At 34.1% G+C, this 17620-nt stretch overlaps 4 protein-coding genes and 1 non-coding gene across 5 annotated transcripts; 4 read left to right on the forward strand and 1 right to left on the reverse strand.

Moving 5' to 3' along the window:
• Positions 1-382: 382 nt before the first annotated feature.
• On the forward strand, positions 383-3118 carry LOC18599054 (protein POLYCHOME). The gene is made up of 3 exons (XM_007028862.3): positions 383-491; positions 618-1020; positions 2267-3118. The coding sequence occupies exons 2-3, from the start codon at positions 637-639 to the stop codon at positions 2642-2644; spliced, it is 762 nt and encodes a 253-aa protein (XP_007028924.1). The 5' UTR covers positions 383-491; positions 618-636; the 3' UTR covers positions 2645-3118.
• Positions 3119-6016: 2898 nt separating this feature from the next.
• On the forward strand, positions 6017-8873 carry CYP712A1 (cytochrome P450, family 712, subfamily A, polypeptide 1). The gene is made up of 2 exons (XM_018121117.2): positions 6017-6981; positions 8002-8873. The coding sequence occupies exons 1-2, from the start codon at positions 6061-6063 to the stop codon at positions 8629-8631; spliced, it is 1551 nt and encodes a 516-aa protein (XP_017976606.2). The 5' UTR covers positions 6017-6060; the 3' UTR covers positions 8632-8873.
• Positions 8874-8995: 122 nt separating this feature from the next.
• On the reverse strand, positions 8996-9078 carry TRNAL-UAA (transfer RNA leucine (anticodon UAA)). Its single transcript has one exon. It is a non-coding gene; the product is annotated as a tRNA-Leu (tRNA).
• A 1529-nt stretch (positions 9079-10607) lies between these two features.
• Positions 10608-13323, forward strand: LOC18599056 (beta-amyrin 24-hydroxylase-like). The gene is made up of 2 exons (XM_007028864.3): positions 10608-11521; positions 12355-13323. Exons 1-2 carry the CDS (start codon positions 10610-10612, stop codon positions 12991-12993), a joined length of 1551 nt encoding a protein of 516 aa, XP_007028926.3. The 5' UTR covers positions 10608-10609; the 3' UTR covers positions 12994-13323.
• Positions 13324-13725: 402 nt separating this feature from the next.
• On the forward strand, positions 13726-16021 carry CYP712A2 (cytochrome P450, family 712, subfamily A, polypeptide 2). The gene is made up of 2 exons (XM_007028865.3): positions 13726-14660; positions 15254-16021. Exons 1-2 carry the CDS (start codon positions 13749-13751, stop codon positions 15863-15865), a joined length of 1524 nt encoding a protein of 507 aa, XP_007028927.2. The 5' UTR covers positions 13726-13748; the 3' UTR covers positions 15866-16021.
• The last annotated feature ends 1599 nt before the right edge of the window (positions 16022-17620 follow it).

Genomic DNA, 17620 nt, shown 5'->3' on the forward strand with positions numbered 1-17620 from the left:
ACTTAACACCAAACCAAAACATAACGTATAATTTTAACTTTTGATTTCCATAAGATTTTAATTTATTTTTATTTATAGTGGTTTTTCATTCTTTTTTTTGTTTTTTGTTTTACTATTAGTAATTTGTAATTTATGTTTTCGTTTTCCTAGTATCATTAAACTATCGTTAGGGTGAGGGCAAAAGAGTAATCTTAGCAATCAAACACGACTGCGCTTAAGCGCCTAAACTCAAAATTTGAAAATTAGAAAAAGCATGCAAAGCGAAGGAACCCATACTTGCACGTGCCAAACATTGTCCTGAAACCACCTGGGAGTGGGATGGGAACTCCTTTCCCCCTATAATACCGCCCATTTTTCATTTTGAAAAATTTGCCAAACTCGCCTCTCCCTCAAACAACAGAGCGCTCTCTCTCTGTGTCCCCTTTTATCCTCTGCTCAGAGACCCTTCATCACCGTCAAACCCTATCAAGAAAACCCCATTTCTTCTAGAGGTAAATAAAACTAACCCAACCCCTTTTCTCAGTCTTTCTTGCTTTCTTTCTCGTTTTCCATCTTTCTTGGAAATTTCTGATACCCATATTCGTTTTCTTGTTTTTTTTTTCTTTTTCTTTTTTCAGTCAGTTGAAACTATATGCAATGGCAGATTCAAGAGACAGAATCACGAGAGCCGTTGATATAGCAGAAGTCTTCGCTCGAAGACGGTCTGGGCCTTTGGGAATTCTCTCGGATGAAGCACAGGAGTTGTTAGCCTCTCCTGTTCAACGACCGGTTACTCGTAGGCCAATGGGTGTTGCTGTGACTACTTCTACGTCGCGTGGGGGAGGGCTCCGCAGGGGTAGCAGTTTTGGGACCCCAAGATCCGGGATTAGAATAGGCCGTAATCTTTACCGATCGCCGGCTCCGGGACGAGAGAATGCTCCAATGGGTGTCATGGGGCGTGGAAGGGGTCGACTTACGGGCAGTGTGTTACCTTCTTGGTACCCAAGAACTCCTCTCCGTGATATTACTGCTGTTGTGAGGGTAATGCTTACTCTTTCTCTCTCTCTTTTTTTTTTTTTTGGTGATATGTTGCTTAAGGGTTTTAATTCTGTATTTTGATCTCTTTCTTTGTTTTTTATGTTCACTGCTAAAGGGGGAAAACATTGATTTGTTTTTTTTGAACTGCACTAGTTACTTTTGCCAAGAGATGCTTGCCATAATAATTATTCAACCCCTGATTTATGAATTGTCATGGTTCGGGCTTCATTTCCTTTTGGTTGATATTTTTAGGTCGTTTATTGAATACTTTCATATGCAATCTGATTGGTTTTGGTAGTTATTGTCTTTTTTTCCCTTTATTTCCAATATGTTTAATGATTGCTGAATTTTGTATTACCATAGAAGTTGCTTGCTTGAATGAGCTCGATTTTACTTACTCAGGTCTGGGTTTTTATCCACTTGTTTACTGTTAGATGTTCATGTAATCGTCTTCATTTCGTCAAGTGTATCTTTAGGCTCCCTTTGTACTTCTTAACAACCCGTAGTCTATAGCTACAGTCAGTAAGGGTTGTCTAGTTCTCTCTGCTTTCTAGTTTCTAGTAGTACATGGATTCATACTGCCAGTTGGTCTATATGCTATGTAGATTTCAGTCTGATATATTTACTCCAGTTGCTGTATTTTTTATTTTCGTTTTTTTTTTCTGATTGTTGGTATATGGGTTTCATCAGCTGTGTTAATGAGATGTCCATTCATTACACTGCCCTGTTACAATGTCATCCTTTCAAAAAACCATATTGGTGCCCTATCCTTTCAGCCAAAATGGAGAGCTTCATGTCGTACATTGGATTAGGCGCTCAACTTGAGCTCCAACAGAATGGCCAGAATTTATCTTTGTTTTCTGTCTGTCAAAGTTGGAAAGAAATTTCTCATTTCTTTTGGTTGTTTATTTTGAGGACAAGCCTGATTAGCTTAGGATTTGTTGGACTGTATAGGATTTGAGCTGAAATAGGGTATGTTAAGATAATTATATAAATTATTTTGTTAAGAGTTATAATACAATACTATTACCTAGTTAGATTACAATATCTAGTTAAAAATTATATTATAATACTATTGATTAGATAGAGATAGATTATGAATAGGATTAGTTATATATATATATATATTTTTATAATTTTATAATAGAAGAGTTCTCGTCTTTGTAATATGGTATTTTTTTTTTTGTTGTTTGACTTGGGGGTTTTCTTAGGCTTGCTGAGATAATTAAATTGATGAGAATTTAACCAGGCCATTGAAAGGAGGAGAGCTCGTTTAGGAGAAGGCGAACGCCAAATACTTGAGAGCCCAACGTCGCAAGATGAAAGGGTTCTTAATTCAAATTTATCATCAGGTGTTCAACTCGAGCACAATTTCTCCACTCCAGCTTCAACTGCCAGAATGAAGCCTTGCCCTCAATCAGTCCGTAATGTGTCAAAGATTTTGCTTAATGTCACGAATCAGAATGGTGAGGAATCAGAGATTCTTACACCCCAAAAGAAACTCTTGAACTCAATTGACACTGTAGAGAAAGCTGTGTTGGAGGAATTACAGAAAATGAAGAGGACTCCCAGTGCCAAGAAAGCAGAAAGACAAATGAAAGTCCGCACACTGATGTCAATGCGTTGATGTTTAGCGCATTATGCAACCACTAGGATTGGGAAGACAGCATCAGTTAGAACAACTGGAAGGCTAGAGATTGCAAGCCACCTTGCAACGGGAAGCTGGCTAATCATCCTCTGATGATATGTTTACATTGTTGAACTCGGATACCGGATAGCATAGATACTTTCTATCTTCTTTTACAGTTCGACATATTACTAAATGACTCACTATAGGATCAGGTGTCAATTTTCCTTCAATCCTCGCTGAAGGCCCTGGTAGAAGATTGGTAAGCAATCTTGTTTCTTCTCTCCATTTTTTGAAGGGACCAGTGTAGGAATAGAAGGATTTGTTTCAAAATCATGTAGATATACAACTTGTTTGGACTTGCCTCACATTTTTTCTTGGCTCTATATTCATGTTACCATCACCATGTACTAATGAAGTGTCATAAGATTGGATTTTAACAAGAATGGATCTATATTCATGACTTTTCTTGCATATTGAAAAATAGAATAATGATAAAGCTGTTATGTATTTCATTAATTTTCTGAAAGTAGCAGGAACTGGTTGTTAATTAAAGTTGAATATACCCTTGACCTGGCCTTTTGGATTATTCTAACATGATTCATAATATGGTCAAGTTCAACCTGGAAATCTATTGGCCACATGTCCTGTTTCTTTGATAAATAATGGAGTTTGAGTATGGTTTTGGGTGACGCAAAGGGTAGTAGGAGGGGATGTGGGTGTGGATGATGGCCATGGCAGGGTGTCATGAATCTTATATCAAAATGGGATGGGATGGAGTTGGGTTTTAGATTTATAAATAGAAGTCTATTTTGATTGAATATATCTTTTGGTTGAAAATGTGAATTTGTGACAAGTGTTATCATAGTTAAAATATAATCTTTCTTCTTTTGTTGGTATAGAATATCATTAATTTCATGTTAATAAGAGATTAGGTAAGTCAATTTTTATTTAGCAAACATGTTTTTTGAATTAAAACGTGGACAAGTGACACATGGTATTTTCTTTTTCTTTTTTTTAATTTTTAACAATATTTTTATTTTTTTCTTTTATGTATTTTCTTATTTCGGGCTTACCAATCCAAGGTCTAATAATTGTGGGCTTTATCCAGAGTAACAGATTGGCCTTCTAACTAACAGGGTTTAAACCCAATTAACAGTTAAACCGTAGACTCAAGTTAAAATAAGTCCAAATAAAACAAGTTTTAAAAACTTAATACTCTGAACTAGACTAAATATCGATAATCATTCAACTTGAAACTAAAATTCACACTAAATGACTCTATACAAAATGGAATGTCTACCCACTTTGCTGGTTTCTTTTTTCTCAATTAGTAATTTTACTTACTAAAATTATTAAAATACCTTGAATTTCAAAGTTAACATATATTTCTTTACATGTACGGGTATCTTTATAAATTTATTGGGGTATATTTATTTACATAAAAAAAAATTGAGTAATGCTCTCTTTGTTTTCAACGAAGACTTTTTCAATTATTTTGAATTTTTTGCTTGTTAACAAATAGAATGGAAATCTCGTAAAAATATTGATTTTGTCATTTTGTTGTAAAATTATTGCATGGTCCCTGATGATGGAGTATAAAAGCCAAAGAGACTAGAGTGGAACAGGTCAGATAATTGAAGGTTAGTACATCATTTTTAGGCGATGGGGACTATTTCTGCGTAATGCACGAGGGCCACTGCAATTTTCTTTTGTTGTTAATTAGAGAGGACCACTCCAAATCTCCATTTGCTTCTCCCAAATTGCCATACCAAAGACAAATATTAAGACTTTCCTAGTTATCAATAAAACCCATATTTCCATTTTTCTTTTGGCAACAGATAACGACCAAATTTGTAATTCGTCCATGGTCCCTGCCCTCAGTCTGCCTCCATGTTTGTCATATGCAGGGAGCAAACTTTGTGGAACAAGATTCTCTCCTAACAATTTCAAGGACTTTTTTGAGCATTGAAAAACTTGATTAAATCATAAACGATACCGGATGAACCAAGATAATAAAATGGGACGATTTTAAAAATAAAGTGTTTTCGAAAATAACCATATTTTTAATTTTAACTGTTTTTATTCAAGAGAAAATTTTTTTTAATAAAATTATCTTCAATGAAACTTTCTCATATTCAAGTGCACATGTTGAAAAAAATGTTATTACACGTAATGTTGGAAAAAGTTGTTACACACTATATTTAAAGTGTTTAACTCTAAAAGTTTATTTTTTAATGAAATACAAAGACATAGACCAAATTACATGCCATGTTTAAAAAAAAATGTTATTACTCTTCATGTTAAAAAAAAATGTTGTTATACCATGTTAAAAAAATGAAAAAAAGTTGTTATACGTCATATTTAAGGTATTTAATTTTAAGAGTTTATATTTTAGTGAAATACAAAGATAAAGATCAAGTGGTTTAAATTGGTTCTGTGAATATAAACTAATAAACTCAAAAACATACATTAATGTCATATTTGCTCTTTGGTCTGTAGATTGAAGAAGATATGATGAGAAATAGACAGAGAGAGATGACAATGGTGGTAAAATTAGAAAGAGTTGAATGGCGAGAGAGAGAAATCGAGAGCACAACAGACAAAAGTGGGGGAAGGAAATTGATAAAATTAGAGAGAACTAAATGACGAGAGAGAAATCGAATGCACAAATAGATGTCGGAGAAAGAAATCTAGAGGAGAAATTTTTTAATTTGTCTAAAATAACTTAAAGAGTATTTTTATCAAATCATGATAAAATTAAATAAAAATAGTTAATTTTGTATTAGAGGCTATTTTTTAAATGACCTTATGAGGTTAACAATTTCTCATAATTTCCTTTAATAAAATAGTTGTATATGCTTATATGATACATCATTTGTTAATATAGATGTCCATTTAGGATTTGATCATGTAAATAAATCAATCACACTATAGCTTTGTTAATTAGAATATACTCAAAGTAATACTTATCATTAATACTAGCATGGACTATTTAATATATATATATATATATATATATATATATATATATGTGTGTGTGTGTGTGTGTGTGTATTATATAAATCCTAAACTATACCGGATGAACCTAAATAATAAAATAGTTGCATATGCCTATATGATACATCACTTAAAGTTTGCAATTAGGATTGGATCATGTTAATAAATCAAAGCACAATATAGCTTTCTTAATAAAAATATACTCAAAATTAAATAATTCTTGTCATTATTTAGTGTATACATGCATTAGGACGTGTTATATATTAATTATTTATTTATTTGATGAAAGCGATGGAAATGGAATTTATTCATTAATTATTAAACGCAAAAATTAGGGATGAAACTCTATAAAAGCATGTTAAAAGTCCAGCATTTACAACACTAAGAAAAAGAGAAACAGCCCTTTCCAATTTGCCATGGCCATCATATCTAGTGACATTCTCTATTACCCTCTCTTTTTGATTTGGTTCATCACTGCTCTCCTAGTCCACTCTTTAATCAAAAGATTCCTGAAGCCTTCTCACAGCCGAGTTCCAGACCCACCGAGCCCCCCTGCACTCCCATTCGTCGGTCACCTCCATCTAGTCAGCTCCGTCCTACCCAAATCTTTCCAAGCCCTAGCTGGACGCTATGGCCCTCTCATGCAGATCCGTCTGGGTGCATCATCTTGCGTTGTTGTATCCAACGCCACGGTTGCAAAAGAAATCTTCAAAACTCAGGAGCTCAATTTTTCTTCCAGGCCCGAATTCGGTTCCTCAGAGTACTTCATTTACAGAGGCTCAAGGTTTGTCCTGGCTCAATACGGTGACTACTGGCGTTTCATGAAGAAACTTTGCATGACAAGGCTCCTGGCCGTCCCTCAACTAGACATGTTCACTGACATCCGAGACCAAGAGAAGGTCAAGCTCGTGGAATCCGTGATGAAATGTTGCAAAGAACGGAAGCCCTGTGATTTGAGCAGCGAGTTAACCACCCTGACGAATAATACTATCTGTAGAATGGCAATGAGCACACGCTGTTCGGGGAACGATAACGATGCTGCTGAGATTAAAGAGTTGATTCGGACATGTTTGCAGCTTTCAGGGAAGATAAGCGTAGGAGATGTATTGGGTCCTCTGAAGATATTGGATTTCTCTGGAAACGGCCAGAAGCTTAAGGCAGCGTTGCTGAAGTATGACCGGCTGGCGGACAGGATCATCAAGGAACATCAAGAGGAGGCGATGAAGGGTTTGGATAAGAATCAAAGGAAGGATCTGTTGGATATTTTGTTGGAGGTTTGCAAAGACCCAACTGCTGAAGTGAAGATTTCCATGAAGGACATCAAGTCTTTCTTGCTGGTAAGTTCTCTACCTTCTGCTAGAGATGTAAACATTGAGCAAGCAAGATAAGTTGTTAGATTAGGACTATGAAAAAAAATTCCATTTTTCTTTGTTGTATTTAATGTGGTTTAAATTAACATAATAACTACTATTTTGTTTGGTCAATTAATTTAATTCGCCTTTTAGTCATTAATGAAAATACTCAAATTAATCCCAAACCCAAATCAAATCACATGATTAACGTTATTATTAGTTAAATCTTGAATAAAATTTAAATTGTTTTTAACTAAAAATGAAATAGCTAGATAGGCTCAAAAGAATCAGTAAAAAGCATTAAACATCTTTTCAAAAATCTTGTAAGCAAACTGAATAGAATTTCGAATTCAATTGGTTTTTGAACTATTTACTTTCATTATTCATTTTTGTTTAGTAACTAGTTTGGTTCAAGTCTGTTTTTCGAGTTTTGAATTGAATTGATTAGATATTATTAAGTCTGATTAATTTGATTAGATTGAATTTATTAGTTATATTAATAATAGATCATTGGACTTTAGGACATAAAAATAAGAAGAAGTGTATTACAACCCATGATCTTAGGTATAAGGTGAATTACACAACTCTATAGTTAAGAAATTGTACAAGTTAATTAAAGGTGTAATTATAAATATAACATTACTTGAATTCGACTCATTTAGAAAGTAAAAACTCAACAATCATCAAACCCTTAACGTGAACCCCATCAAATTTTATTTTCAAACAAATATATTTGACTGATCATAGACTAATTAATTTCCATCCACTTTAGATCAAATGGTAGATATATAAATTAAATAGACTATACTTAAATTTATGAATTAATTAACTGAATTATATCCCTTGTGTTTTCAAGGCAAAATCCTTGACTAACTTGATGTATACATGAGCACGTAAATACTTTTATAGAATTCACACAATTTTATGTTGTTAATTAAGTCCTATACATTCCATGCTATAAACAAATTGATTATGTATAACTGATCTTTGAATGCGGATGATAAGGATATATTCATGGCCGGAACTGATACATCCTCCGCAGCCATGCAATGGGCCATGGGGAAGCTCATCAACCACCCAAAAGCCTTTCAGAAGCTTAGAGATGAAATCAATTCGGTCGTGGGGCCCAACAGGCTAGTCAAAGAATCCGACGTCCCGAATCTTCCTTACCTCCGGGCAGTCGTAAGGGAAACTCTACGGCTTCATCCTTCAGCTCCCTTGATCATCAGGGAATGTGCTGAAGATTGCAAGGTCAATGGCTTCATAGTGAAGGCCAAGACCCGAGTTTTAGTCAATGTCTTTGCTGTCATGAGGGACCCTGATTCATGGACAAATCCTAATGAATTCGAACCTGAAAGATTCCTGGAAAGCTCTGATGAAAGAATTGGAGAGCATCAAATGGAATTCAAAGGTCAAAACTTTCGGTTCCTTCCTTTCGGGAGCGGTCGGAGAGGATGTCCCGGAGCCTCCCTTGCCATGTTGGTGATGCATGCAGCTGTGGGATCCTTGGTTCAGTGCTTTGATTGGAAGGTGAAGGATGGGGAGAAGGTTGATTTGAGCCTAGGATCAGGGTTCGCTTCAGAAATGGCTCGTCCACTCGTGTGTTACCCTATTGCACGTTTTAACCCCTTTTGAGAAAACATCATGAAAAAGTTCAAACAAATATTAATAGGAGCTTTGTGTTTGGAAATTAGTATTTCTTTTCCAACTGCCTACTTAATTTTTTAGTTTAAGTTTCTGAGTTGCAAAAATTTCAGTTGTGTATGTATAAAGGTTGTGTTGTGTACGTTAAAATATAAATTATTGTGTTTATCAAAAAAAAAAAAATTGTGTTTTTTATTATATATATGAAGAAAGAAAAAGTGAGAAATGAAAGTTTTGAGGTAAGAAAGAAAATTACTTATTATTCTATTTACGTACTCAAGATCATATGTACTTTAAAAAAAAAAATCATCTCGATTTGGCAAACAAGTCGTAGCTTAATTGATGCAAAAGCCACTGCAGGCTGTGGGGTTCGAACCCACGCGTACTTATGTACAGAAGATCTTAAGTCTTCCCCCTTAACCTCTCGGGCAAACCTGCCGTTGATCATTGAATCGCTTTATTATAAATTTAGCATAGGAAGAATCCAATTAATTATACCAGTCACTATTTTAGTTTTACAATCTCTCGTATCTTTTTATACTGTTTATATTTTTGGTTGATTTAACCATTGGATTTCATATTCTATTTACGTAGATCATGCATACCAAATTTTAAATTAATTAAAAATATCTACCTAATTGTTTGATATAATAAAATTTTGATCTTAATTTGAATATATATAAAAAAAGACAATATTCATAATTGATATGATAAAAATATCGGACTGATAAGAAAATTTACATATATATATATATAACGAGCCCAAGTAGATTATTAATCTAACAGTTGGTTTGCTAAAATATTAATATGGTACTAAGTTATAAAAAGAATAAAATACTAATTAATTGTATATTAATGTAATTTAATCCCTCCTCTCTCTCTCTCTCTCTCTCTCTCTATATATATATATATATATATATATATATATATATATATATGTATGTATATACTGCTAAAAGGTGTAAAAATATGAACTAGTAATTAAGTTTGGAGATGAGAGCTTCAATTCATTGACTTTTAAAAAGGGAAAAACAATTCATACATATAATAAATATATATATATATATATTAACATTGTACGACCAATTATTCATGGTTTCACCCGCGAGTTCAGATCCTAGGAAATCAAAAGTTAGTGCTCGGTTCCTTGAATCAAGAAATTAAATATTGAACCAAAAATCAAGGCGTTAAGAAATTTGAACTCTAACATTGTTGTAATTTATTATTATAATGTATGGAAGCTATGAACTATGCCCAACCAATCATCGAATTCCCCTTCAAATAATCTTCGTCGACTTGCAACCCCATGTCCTAGGGAATCGAGATTCAAGTGAGTCAATTGCAAGCTGTAATTAACAAACTATCACAGTCCCAAATCATGTACTTGATATGATTTTAGTATATTGGGGGCATGTGACTGCATGATAGAGTTTCATACATGCATAAAGTTTGATAAAACAATAGCTTTTTTTGGGTGAAGATATAATTAATTCCTTATGTTCTGAAAAATAAAATTCAAAATTTTTTTATTTGAGAGAAGACGAGATTTAAATTCTATTAAAAAAGAAGATAAATCGCATACCAATTATTGAATCAAATGTTAAAAAACAAAATCATTACTCACTAATTGATGATAAATAATTTTGTAATTTATTTTGTCTTTACAAGGACATTTAAATGGTTATTGGTATTTAATTGAAATTTTAATTTGAAGATTAAAGATTTAAAGTATTGAAATGTGAAAGGTGAGATTTATGAGATTAGAGATCGGTTACTTCATTTTATGACTCAATTTATTTAGGTATGTACAAAAAAAAAAAAATTCATTCAAAAATATAGTATTAATAAATTATTGAAATATTATACTATATGGCGATGATAAGAAATATTATTTATGTGCAAGCCTTTTATTACCTTTAATACGATGAAAGTTTATATTTGTCTTTCATTAGCAATAGCACCTGCTGCCATGGCCACAAGCACTAGGTTGTTGCATTATAGCAACCCTTTCTTCGTTTCCATTATTTCAATTATCATCGTTTATTTGCTCATCAAACTATGCACAAAACCAAAATCCTCCGTCCACTACCCTCCCAGCCCTCTAGCACTGCCCATTATCGGCCATCTCCACCTCCTAAGCTCCTCATTGCCCAAGTCTTTCCAAACCCTAGCTCGCCGTTATGGCCCCCTCATGCGCATACACATAGGCCAATCTATCTTTGTTGTTGTTTCAGATGCCGCTGTGGCGAAAGAGGTCCTGAGAATCCATGAGGGTGAGTTCGCTTCCAGGTTTGAATTTGGTCCAGCTGAGTACAACATCTACAAAGATGCTGGTTTCATCACCAGTCCTTATGGCACGTATTGGCGGTTCATGAAAAAGCTTTGCATGACAAAGCTCTTTTCCGGGCCACAGCTGGACAGGTTCAACCACATCCGAAAGGAGGAGATTGTGAAGCTGCTGAAATCATTAATGAAGAGATCTAGAGAGGGGAAATGGTGTGATTTGAGTGCGGAGTTAGCCAGCTTGACCAACAACTTGATATTCAGGATGGCAATGGGCAAGAGATTTTCAAAGGATGGGAATGAGGCTAACGAGATGTGGAAGTTGGTGGTGGAGATAATGGGGCTTGCAGCAAAGCTAGGAGTCAATGAAGTGCATGGTTTGTTGAAGAAAATTGACCTTTTCGGAAATGGGAAAAAGCTTAGAGAGGCACTTGAAAGGTATGATAGGCTAGTGGAAGAGATCATCAAGGATTATGAAGAAAATGGGTTGGATATTGGTGGGGGAAATGAAGATCTGATGCATATTTTGTTGGAGACTTATAGAGAAAAGAATGCTGAACTGAAGATAACAAGAGATCAGATCAAGTACTTCATTCTTGTGAGTTCTTAATTAGTTATATGTAATTGATTTGTATTGAGCTACATATGGTTAACAAAAGCTGACTTTTTTGGGTTGTATAGTTGCATTATTCTATCATTAGAGAAAGGAAATTACAAGTGATATATACACACACGCAACTTTTATTTAGATTTCAAAGCCGTTTTCTAGCTAATTTTCATTCTTTTTCTTTTCTTAAAATTAATTAAGCTAATTTCTTTGTGTCAAAATTTTGGTCAAACAATCTGCTATCATAATCATTTGTGAGTAATTAAATTTTAAAAATTTAAGTTTTTGATCCATTGCTTGAAAACTCAAACTTTTAAAATAATTGAGTGGTCTTTTGACTCGGGTATTAGTTTTGAGATTAATCTTGATATTTAGTTACTAATTCTTCTTTTCTGTTGCTTTTTTCTGTTTTTGCATGCTATTCCTGTTTTGCTCTATGAATTTTCAGTTAAAACTGATGCTTTTTAATGTGCAAAAAATAAAATCAAAGAAAAAAAAATGAAAAATAAAGTCTAGCTAGCTGGGATAGTTTGTATCATTTCCATGTATGAGCCATAAAGGGGAGAAAGATAACCATTTGCATGGTGTATCATTATGAAGTATAAAAGATGAGTAAGACAACAAATTTGGGAGAGGGAAAGTTATTTTTGGTTTTGGGAATGGTACGTTTGATAGCTACTTGAATCCAATTCCACTCTTTTGCTTCGAGCTAGGGAGTTGTTTAACTATTTTAACCAAGAATAGAGCAGCAATTAATTGTTACTTGAACACCGATTTTTGGAAAAGAAAATTTTTTATTACTAATTACAGCAAATATGTGACAGGAGTTGTTTATTGCTAGCATCGACACTTCATCCGCAGCCATACAGTGGGCCATGGCAGAGCTCATCAACCATCCGAAAGTATTCAAGAAGGTAAGGGAAGAGATTGATTCAGTTGTGAAGTCCAACAGGCTAGTCAACGAGTCAGACGTGCCAAACCTCCCTTACTTGCAAGCAATCGCCAAGGAAACCTTGAGGCTGCATTCTCCGGTGCCTATATTTCATAGGGAATGCACCAAAGACTGCAAGATCAATGGCTTCGACCTCCAGGTCAAAGATAGAGTCCTGATCAATGCTTACGCTATTATGCGTCACCCGGAAGCGTGGAGTGACCCGGATAAGTTTCTTCCAGAGAGGTTTTTGTACAACTCATCAGGAGAAAACAATGGTGAATATTTGATGGAAATCAAGGATCAGGGTTTTTGGTTCCTTCCGTTTGGGGGTGGTAGAAGAGGATGCGCTGGTTCCTTGCATGCTTATCTAGTTACGCATGGGACAGTTGGTGCCTTGGTTCAATGCTTTGATTGGAAAACCAAAGATGGGGAAAAGGTTGATATAAGTGTTGGGTCAGGCTTTTCCGGCGCAATGGCACTTCCTATGGAATGTTATCCTGTTTTACGTTTTGATCCATTTCAGAAATGAAAATGGTAAAAGTAAAGTGGAGATTTAAAGTAGTATGTTTCTGAATGTTCCAAGTATTGTTGTTGGCAATGTGAAGTAATTAAATAAATGCTTGCAAGCTCCGAGAGCTTGCATGGATTTGGGTTTGGAAATGTCTGGGTTATCAAATAAGGTATTCCTGGTTTCCTAGGAATACTCTCAAAAAGTGTAGTAATCTAGGACATAGGAAAAATTGTAAGCTTATATTTGATTGGAACACACTCTATCATTAAATCTGTTTCTTTTTTTTTTTTTTCTCTTGAAACAGCATTAAATCTATTTTCTGATGCAATGAACAGAGTCATTTGCATATTCTGTTTTTTAAGCATACTCTTCTTGTTCTGCTTGCCAAACCCAGGGTTAGGTTTTATTTATTTGACAATATTTAAATATTAAGCTAACGCATCCAAGAAGAAGAAGGCACCGAGGAGGGGCAGAGGATTTCTATTTCCAAAATTTCTTTATTTGAATGATTTATCTGGATTAAACTTTAGGCTCTTAAGTTAATAATAAGATTATAAAGTAAGAATATACATGGAATAGATTAGCACTGGAAGGAGAGCAGGTATCCATTACACTTGATAATTAATAAAATTGTGGTTAAACGGTGGGTCGGTGTCTGTCATTTCTTGGATTAACAGTGTCTGCCTTGATAGCCAAGTCCAATTATATATGTCTGATACGCCAAGCTCCCCATATGCAAAATTACTTCTCTCCATCTGCCATACCACAATTTCATGGCGCCTACTGTCATGGACTACTTCTACCATTTCTTAATCCTGATCATATCTACTCTTCTGCTATGTTTCTTGGTTAAGTCTTTCAGGAACTTCAAGTCCAAAGCCAAGTATCCACCCAGCCCTCCAGCTCTACCCATTATCGGTCACATTCACCTGTTAAAATCCGGATTACCTACATCCTTTGAAGCTCTTGCCAACCGATATGGTCCCTTAATGCAGATACGCGTTGGAGCTACTAATTTTGTTGTTGCCTCGGATGCAAAATCAGCTCAAGAAATATTGAGAACGTTTGACACTGATTTTGCCTCCAAGTTTCAACCTGGTCCGACAACTTACCACATATATAAAGACAGTTCATTTACTAATGCTCCTTATGGTGCGTATTGGAGGTTCGTGAAGAAATTATGCATGACTAAGCTGTTTACAGGTTCACAGCTTGATCGGTTTATCCATATTCGGGAGCAAGAGACAAGCACGCTCTTAAAATCGCTGCTGAAGAGGTCTAAAGAAGGTGAGCCATGTGACTTGGCTGAAGAGCTAACAGCTTTGACAAATAACATGATTTACAGAATGGCAATGGGAAGGAGATGCTCGAAGAATCCTAATCAAGCCGCGGAGATCAGAAAATTCATAACAGATAGCATGAAATATGCGGCAAAGTTTCATTTTGGTGAAGTGTTTGGTCCTTTGAAGAAATTGGACCTCTTTGGAAATGGGAAGAGGCTTAAAATGAGTCTAAAGGGATATGATCAGCTGATGGAGCAGATTATGAAGGATTATCATGATAACGAGTTGAAGAATTGTGAAAATGATCAAGAGAAAGATGTGATGGATATTTTATTGGAGACCTACAAAGACACAAGTGCTGAGGTGAAGTTGACTAGGGATCAGATCAAGAACTTTTTCATGGTAATTATTTCTTGCATAATTTCTTATTTCAGAAGAATAGTTTCAGAATATTGATTAATGTTCAAGTTTAGTTTCAGTTGCAGTTGATAAGCTTAGTCATAGGCTAAATCTTATTATTGAGTTCAAGCTGTCTTTCAATTATTTAGTTAGCAGAAAGCTCAACTTCAATCCACACTTATCAATTTAAGTCATGGTCGCTAAACTAGGACTTTTTGTCCTTTTGTTTTCCCTAAGATCATCTTATTAATTTAGCAGCAACCAGGAGCTCTAATTCATAGTGATTTCAATCCATTTTTTTTTTCTCTTTTTGTTATGATAATATCAATATTCCACTTCTGCTTTAAGCCTTTGACATATCAAATGTAATGATGAGATTTCATCTAATCTGATCAATTTCTGCCATACGAAACACCAAGGTAAAAAAATATTAATTTCATTTTGATGGTTAATTAAGTTGGGGAGGAGTGACCGTAACTCAAGACCTCCACTGATTTATTTCTTTAGAATATCAGTGCGTTGTTGTGTTACTGCTATTTATCCTATCATATGAAAGCAACAAAAAAATGCTGATTGAACATTCATGTCTGATATAGGAACTATTTATGGCTGGTGTGGATACAACAGCAGCAGCAATACGATGGGCAATGGCAGAGCTTATCGATCATCCCCACATATTCAAAAAGCTTAGAGAGGAGATTGACTCGGTTGTGGGGAAAAATAGACTAATCAAAGAATCTGATGCCCCAAAACTCCCTTACTTACAAGCAGTAGTCAAGGAAATCCTAAGGCTACATCCTCCAGGGCCATTACTCCGCCGACTTTCCAACAAAGATAGCAAGATCACTGGCTTTGATCTCCGGGAAGGGACTAGGGTTTTCATCAACGTCTACCAGATAATGAGGGATCCAAATATATACAAGGAACCGGAAAAATTCCTGCCTGAGAGGTTCTTAGGCAACTCTACTGAAATCAAGGGTCAGGATTTTCATTACCTTCCATTTGGTAGTGGAAGGAGAGCTTGCCCTGGTGCATCACACGCTATGTTCGTGATGCATGCAACCATTGGAGCCCTGATACAATGCTTTGATTGGAAAGAAAAGGATTTGGAGAAAACCGATACTGAACTTGGGGCCGGTTATTCTGGGGCATTTGCACTCCCCCTTGTGTGCTATCCCATTACCCGCTTTGATCCTTTTGAGGCATAAGTCCAAGATTTGATAACTTGTTTTGTGTAAAGTTGTTGATGCTAGTGCTAAGGGCAAGGAGCTGATTGGAGCAAATTATATACCTTACCCTATGAGTTATGTGTCTCACTTGTAAATTTTAATTAAGGGCACATCAGAAACTGTAAGTTGAGTGAATTTTTCTTTCACGTCTATCACTAGAGTTTTAATTAAGAAGGTCACCATATTAAGTTTGAAGAGATATTAGTGTAATTCCGAAAGTTAATCTTATACTACAAGGTGCATTAGATAATAGAGTATAACAAAATTAAATTAAATTCGAAAAATTTGTTCAGCTTGTTCTAACCTGAACTTGATTTGATATTAAAATAAAAAAAAAACAATCAGACGAATCCAAAATAATCTAAATATAAAAACAACTTAAAGTTCATTGATCCAAACTCGAAATAACTCAAATTTGATTAATTTGAAAAATTAACTTGAAATGATCCGAATTTAAAATATCTATTCAAATTTAATTCAATTACATTTTAAAAGAAGTCAACAGCTTGAATTTAAAATGCTTTTTTTTTTTAAATTATGCAATTTTATTGCTTGATGCCCAAAGAAAAAATTCCTTGGACTAATTAATACAAAATACAAAAAGGAAATAAAATAACAAAATAACCCCTAAGAATTAAGAACCGGATGTAGGGATCGGAACCATCTCCCAAGCCTTAGACACATCAAACCCAATCAGAGTACAAAGAATCCCAAAATAGTTGATGTCCTAAAGCATAAAAAAGGTCAACAACTTGAATTTAAAATGATTTAAATCTATATAAATCAACTTTCAAATCCAAATAATTCAAATTTAAGATGAATCAAATTTGAGATACCCGACTTGAATCCTATTTGTCCAATTGTCACCTCTACTAGATGGAGTATATCAATATTACCAAACACAACTAATACAAACCGCAAACTAGAAAGAGAAGAGTTAATACTTCTGTTTTTTTTTTTTAATTTGTAAGATTTAAGGGTATGATTTATATTGTTATATTACATAAATATATGAAAGCTATTATCTATTATATATTATATAATTGTATCAAACTTGAAGACATATTACGCACTCAAACATTTAACTCTTTGGTTGGTGCATGATTCCTCTACTTAAAGAGTATGATTCAAATTTTTCTTCCCCAAATAAAAAAAAAAAAACTTAAAGACATCATACGGGGAGATGAGAACATGATGAAAAACTTTTAATTTCATTTGTTGATATTTTTGTTTTTTTGTAAAATAATAGAAAAAATGTAAAAAGTAAATAAATTAATTAAAAACAAAAGACAAATGTAAAAATAAATAAACAAATTAAAAAAAAAGACAAATGAAGAAAAACAAATAATAAAACCATCAACCAACAGAGTTTTTAATAAGTTTCGATTTTTGGATTAGTTTAGGGTTTAATGGGTTGTGAGTTTAGGCTTGGACAAGAAAAATGGTTTTGGCTTTTGGATGTTTGGGTGGATAAAATTTTCTTTGATTAGTTCTTATCGTTTCCTTTGCTCTCATTTACATTAATGAGGGATATTATAGGTCAAATTTACATCAGTGTACTATAGATTCATATAGTTTTTTATTTAAAATAATTACATATTTTATCTGTAATCTTTAATATTGATTGGTTTATGTTTTATTTTATTTTATTTGTTTGTCCATAAAGAGTAAATATTAAAAGTACCAATCAAAAGAAGAGTTAATTACAAGCAAGATATGGTTCAACAGCCCAAC

Source organism: Theobroma cacao, chromosome 5 (genome assembly GCF_053813885.1).
Source record: "Theobroma cacao isolate CCN51 chromosome 5, ASM5381388v1, whole genome shotgun sequence".
NCBI lineage: Eukaryota > Viridiplantae > Streptophyta > Magnoliopsida > Malvales > Malvaceae > Theobroma > Theobroma cacao.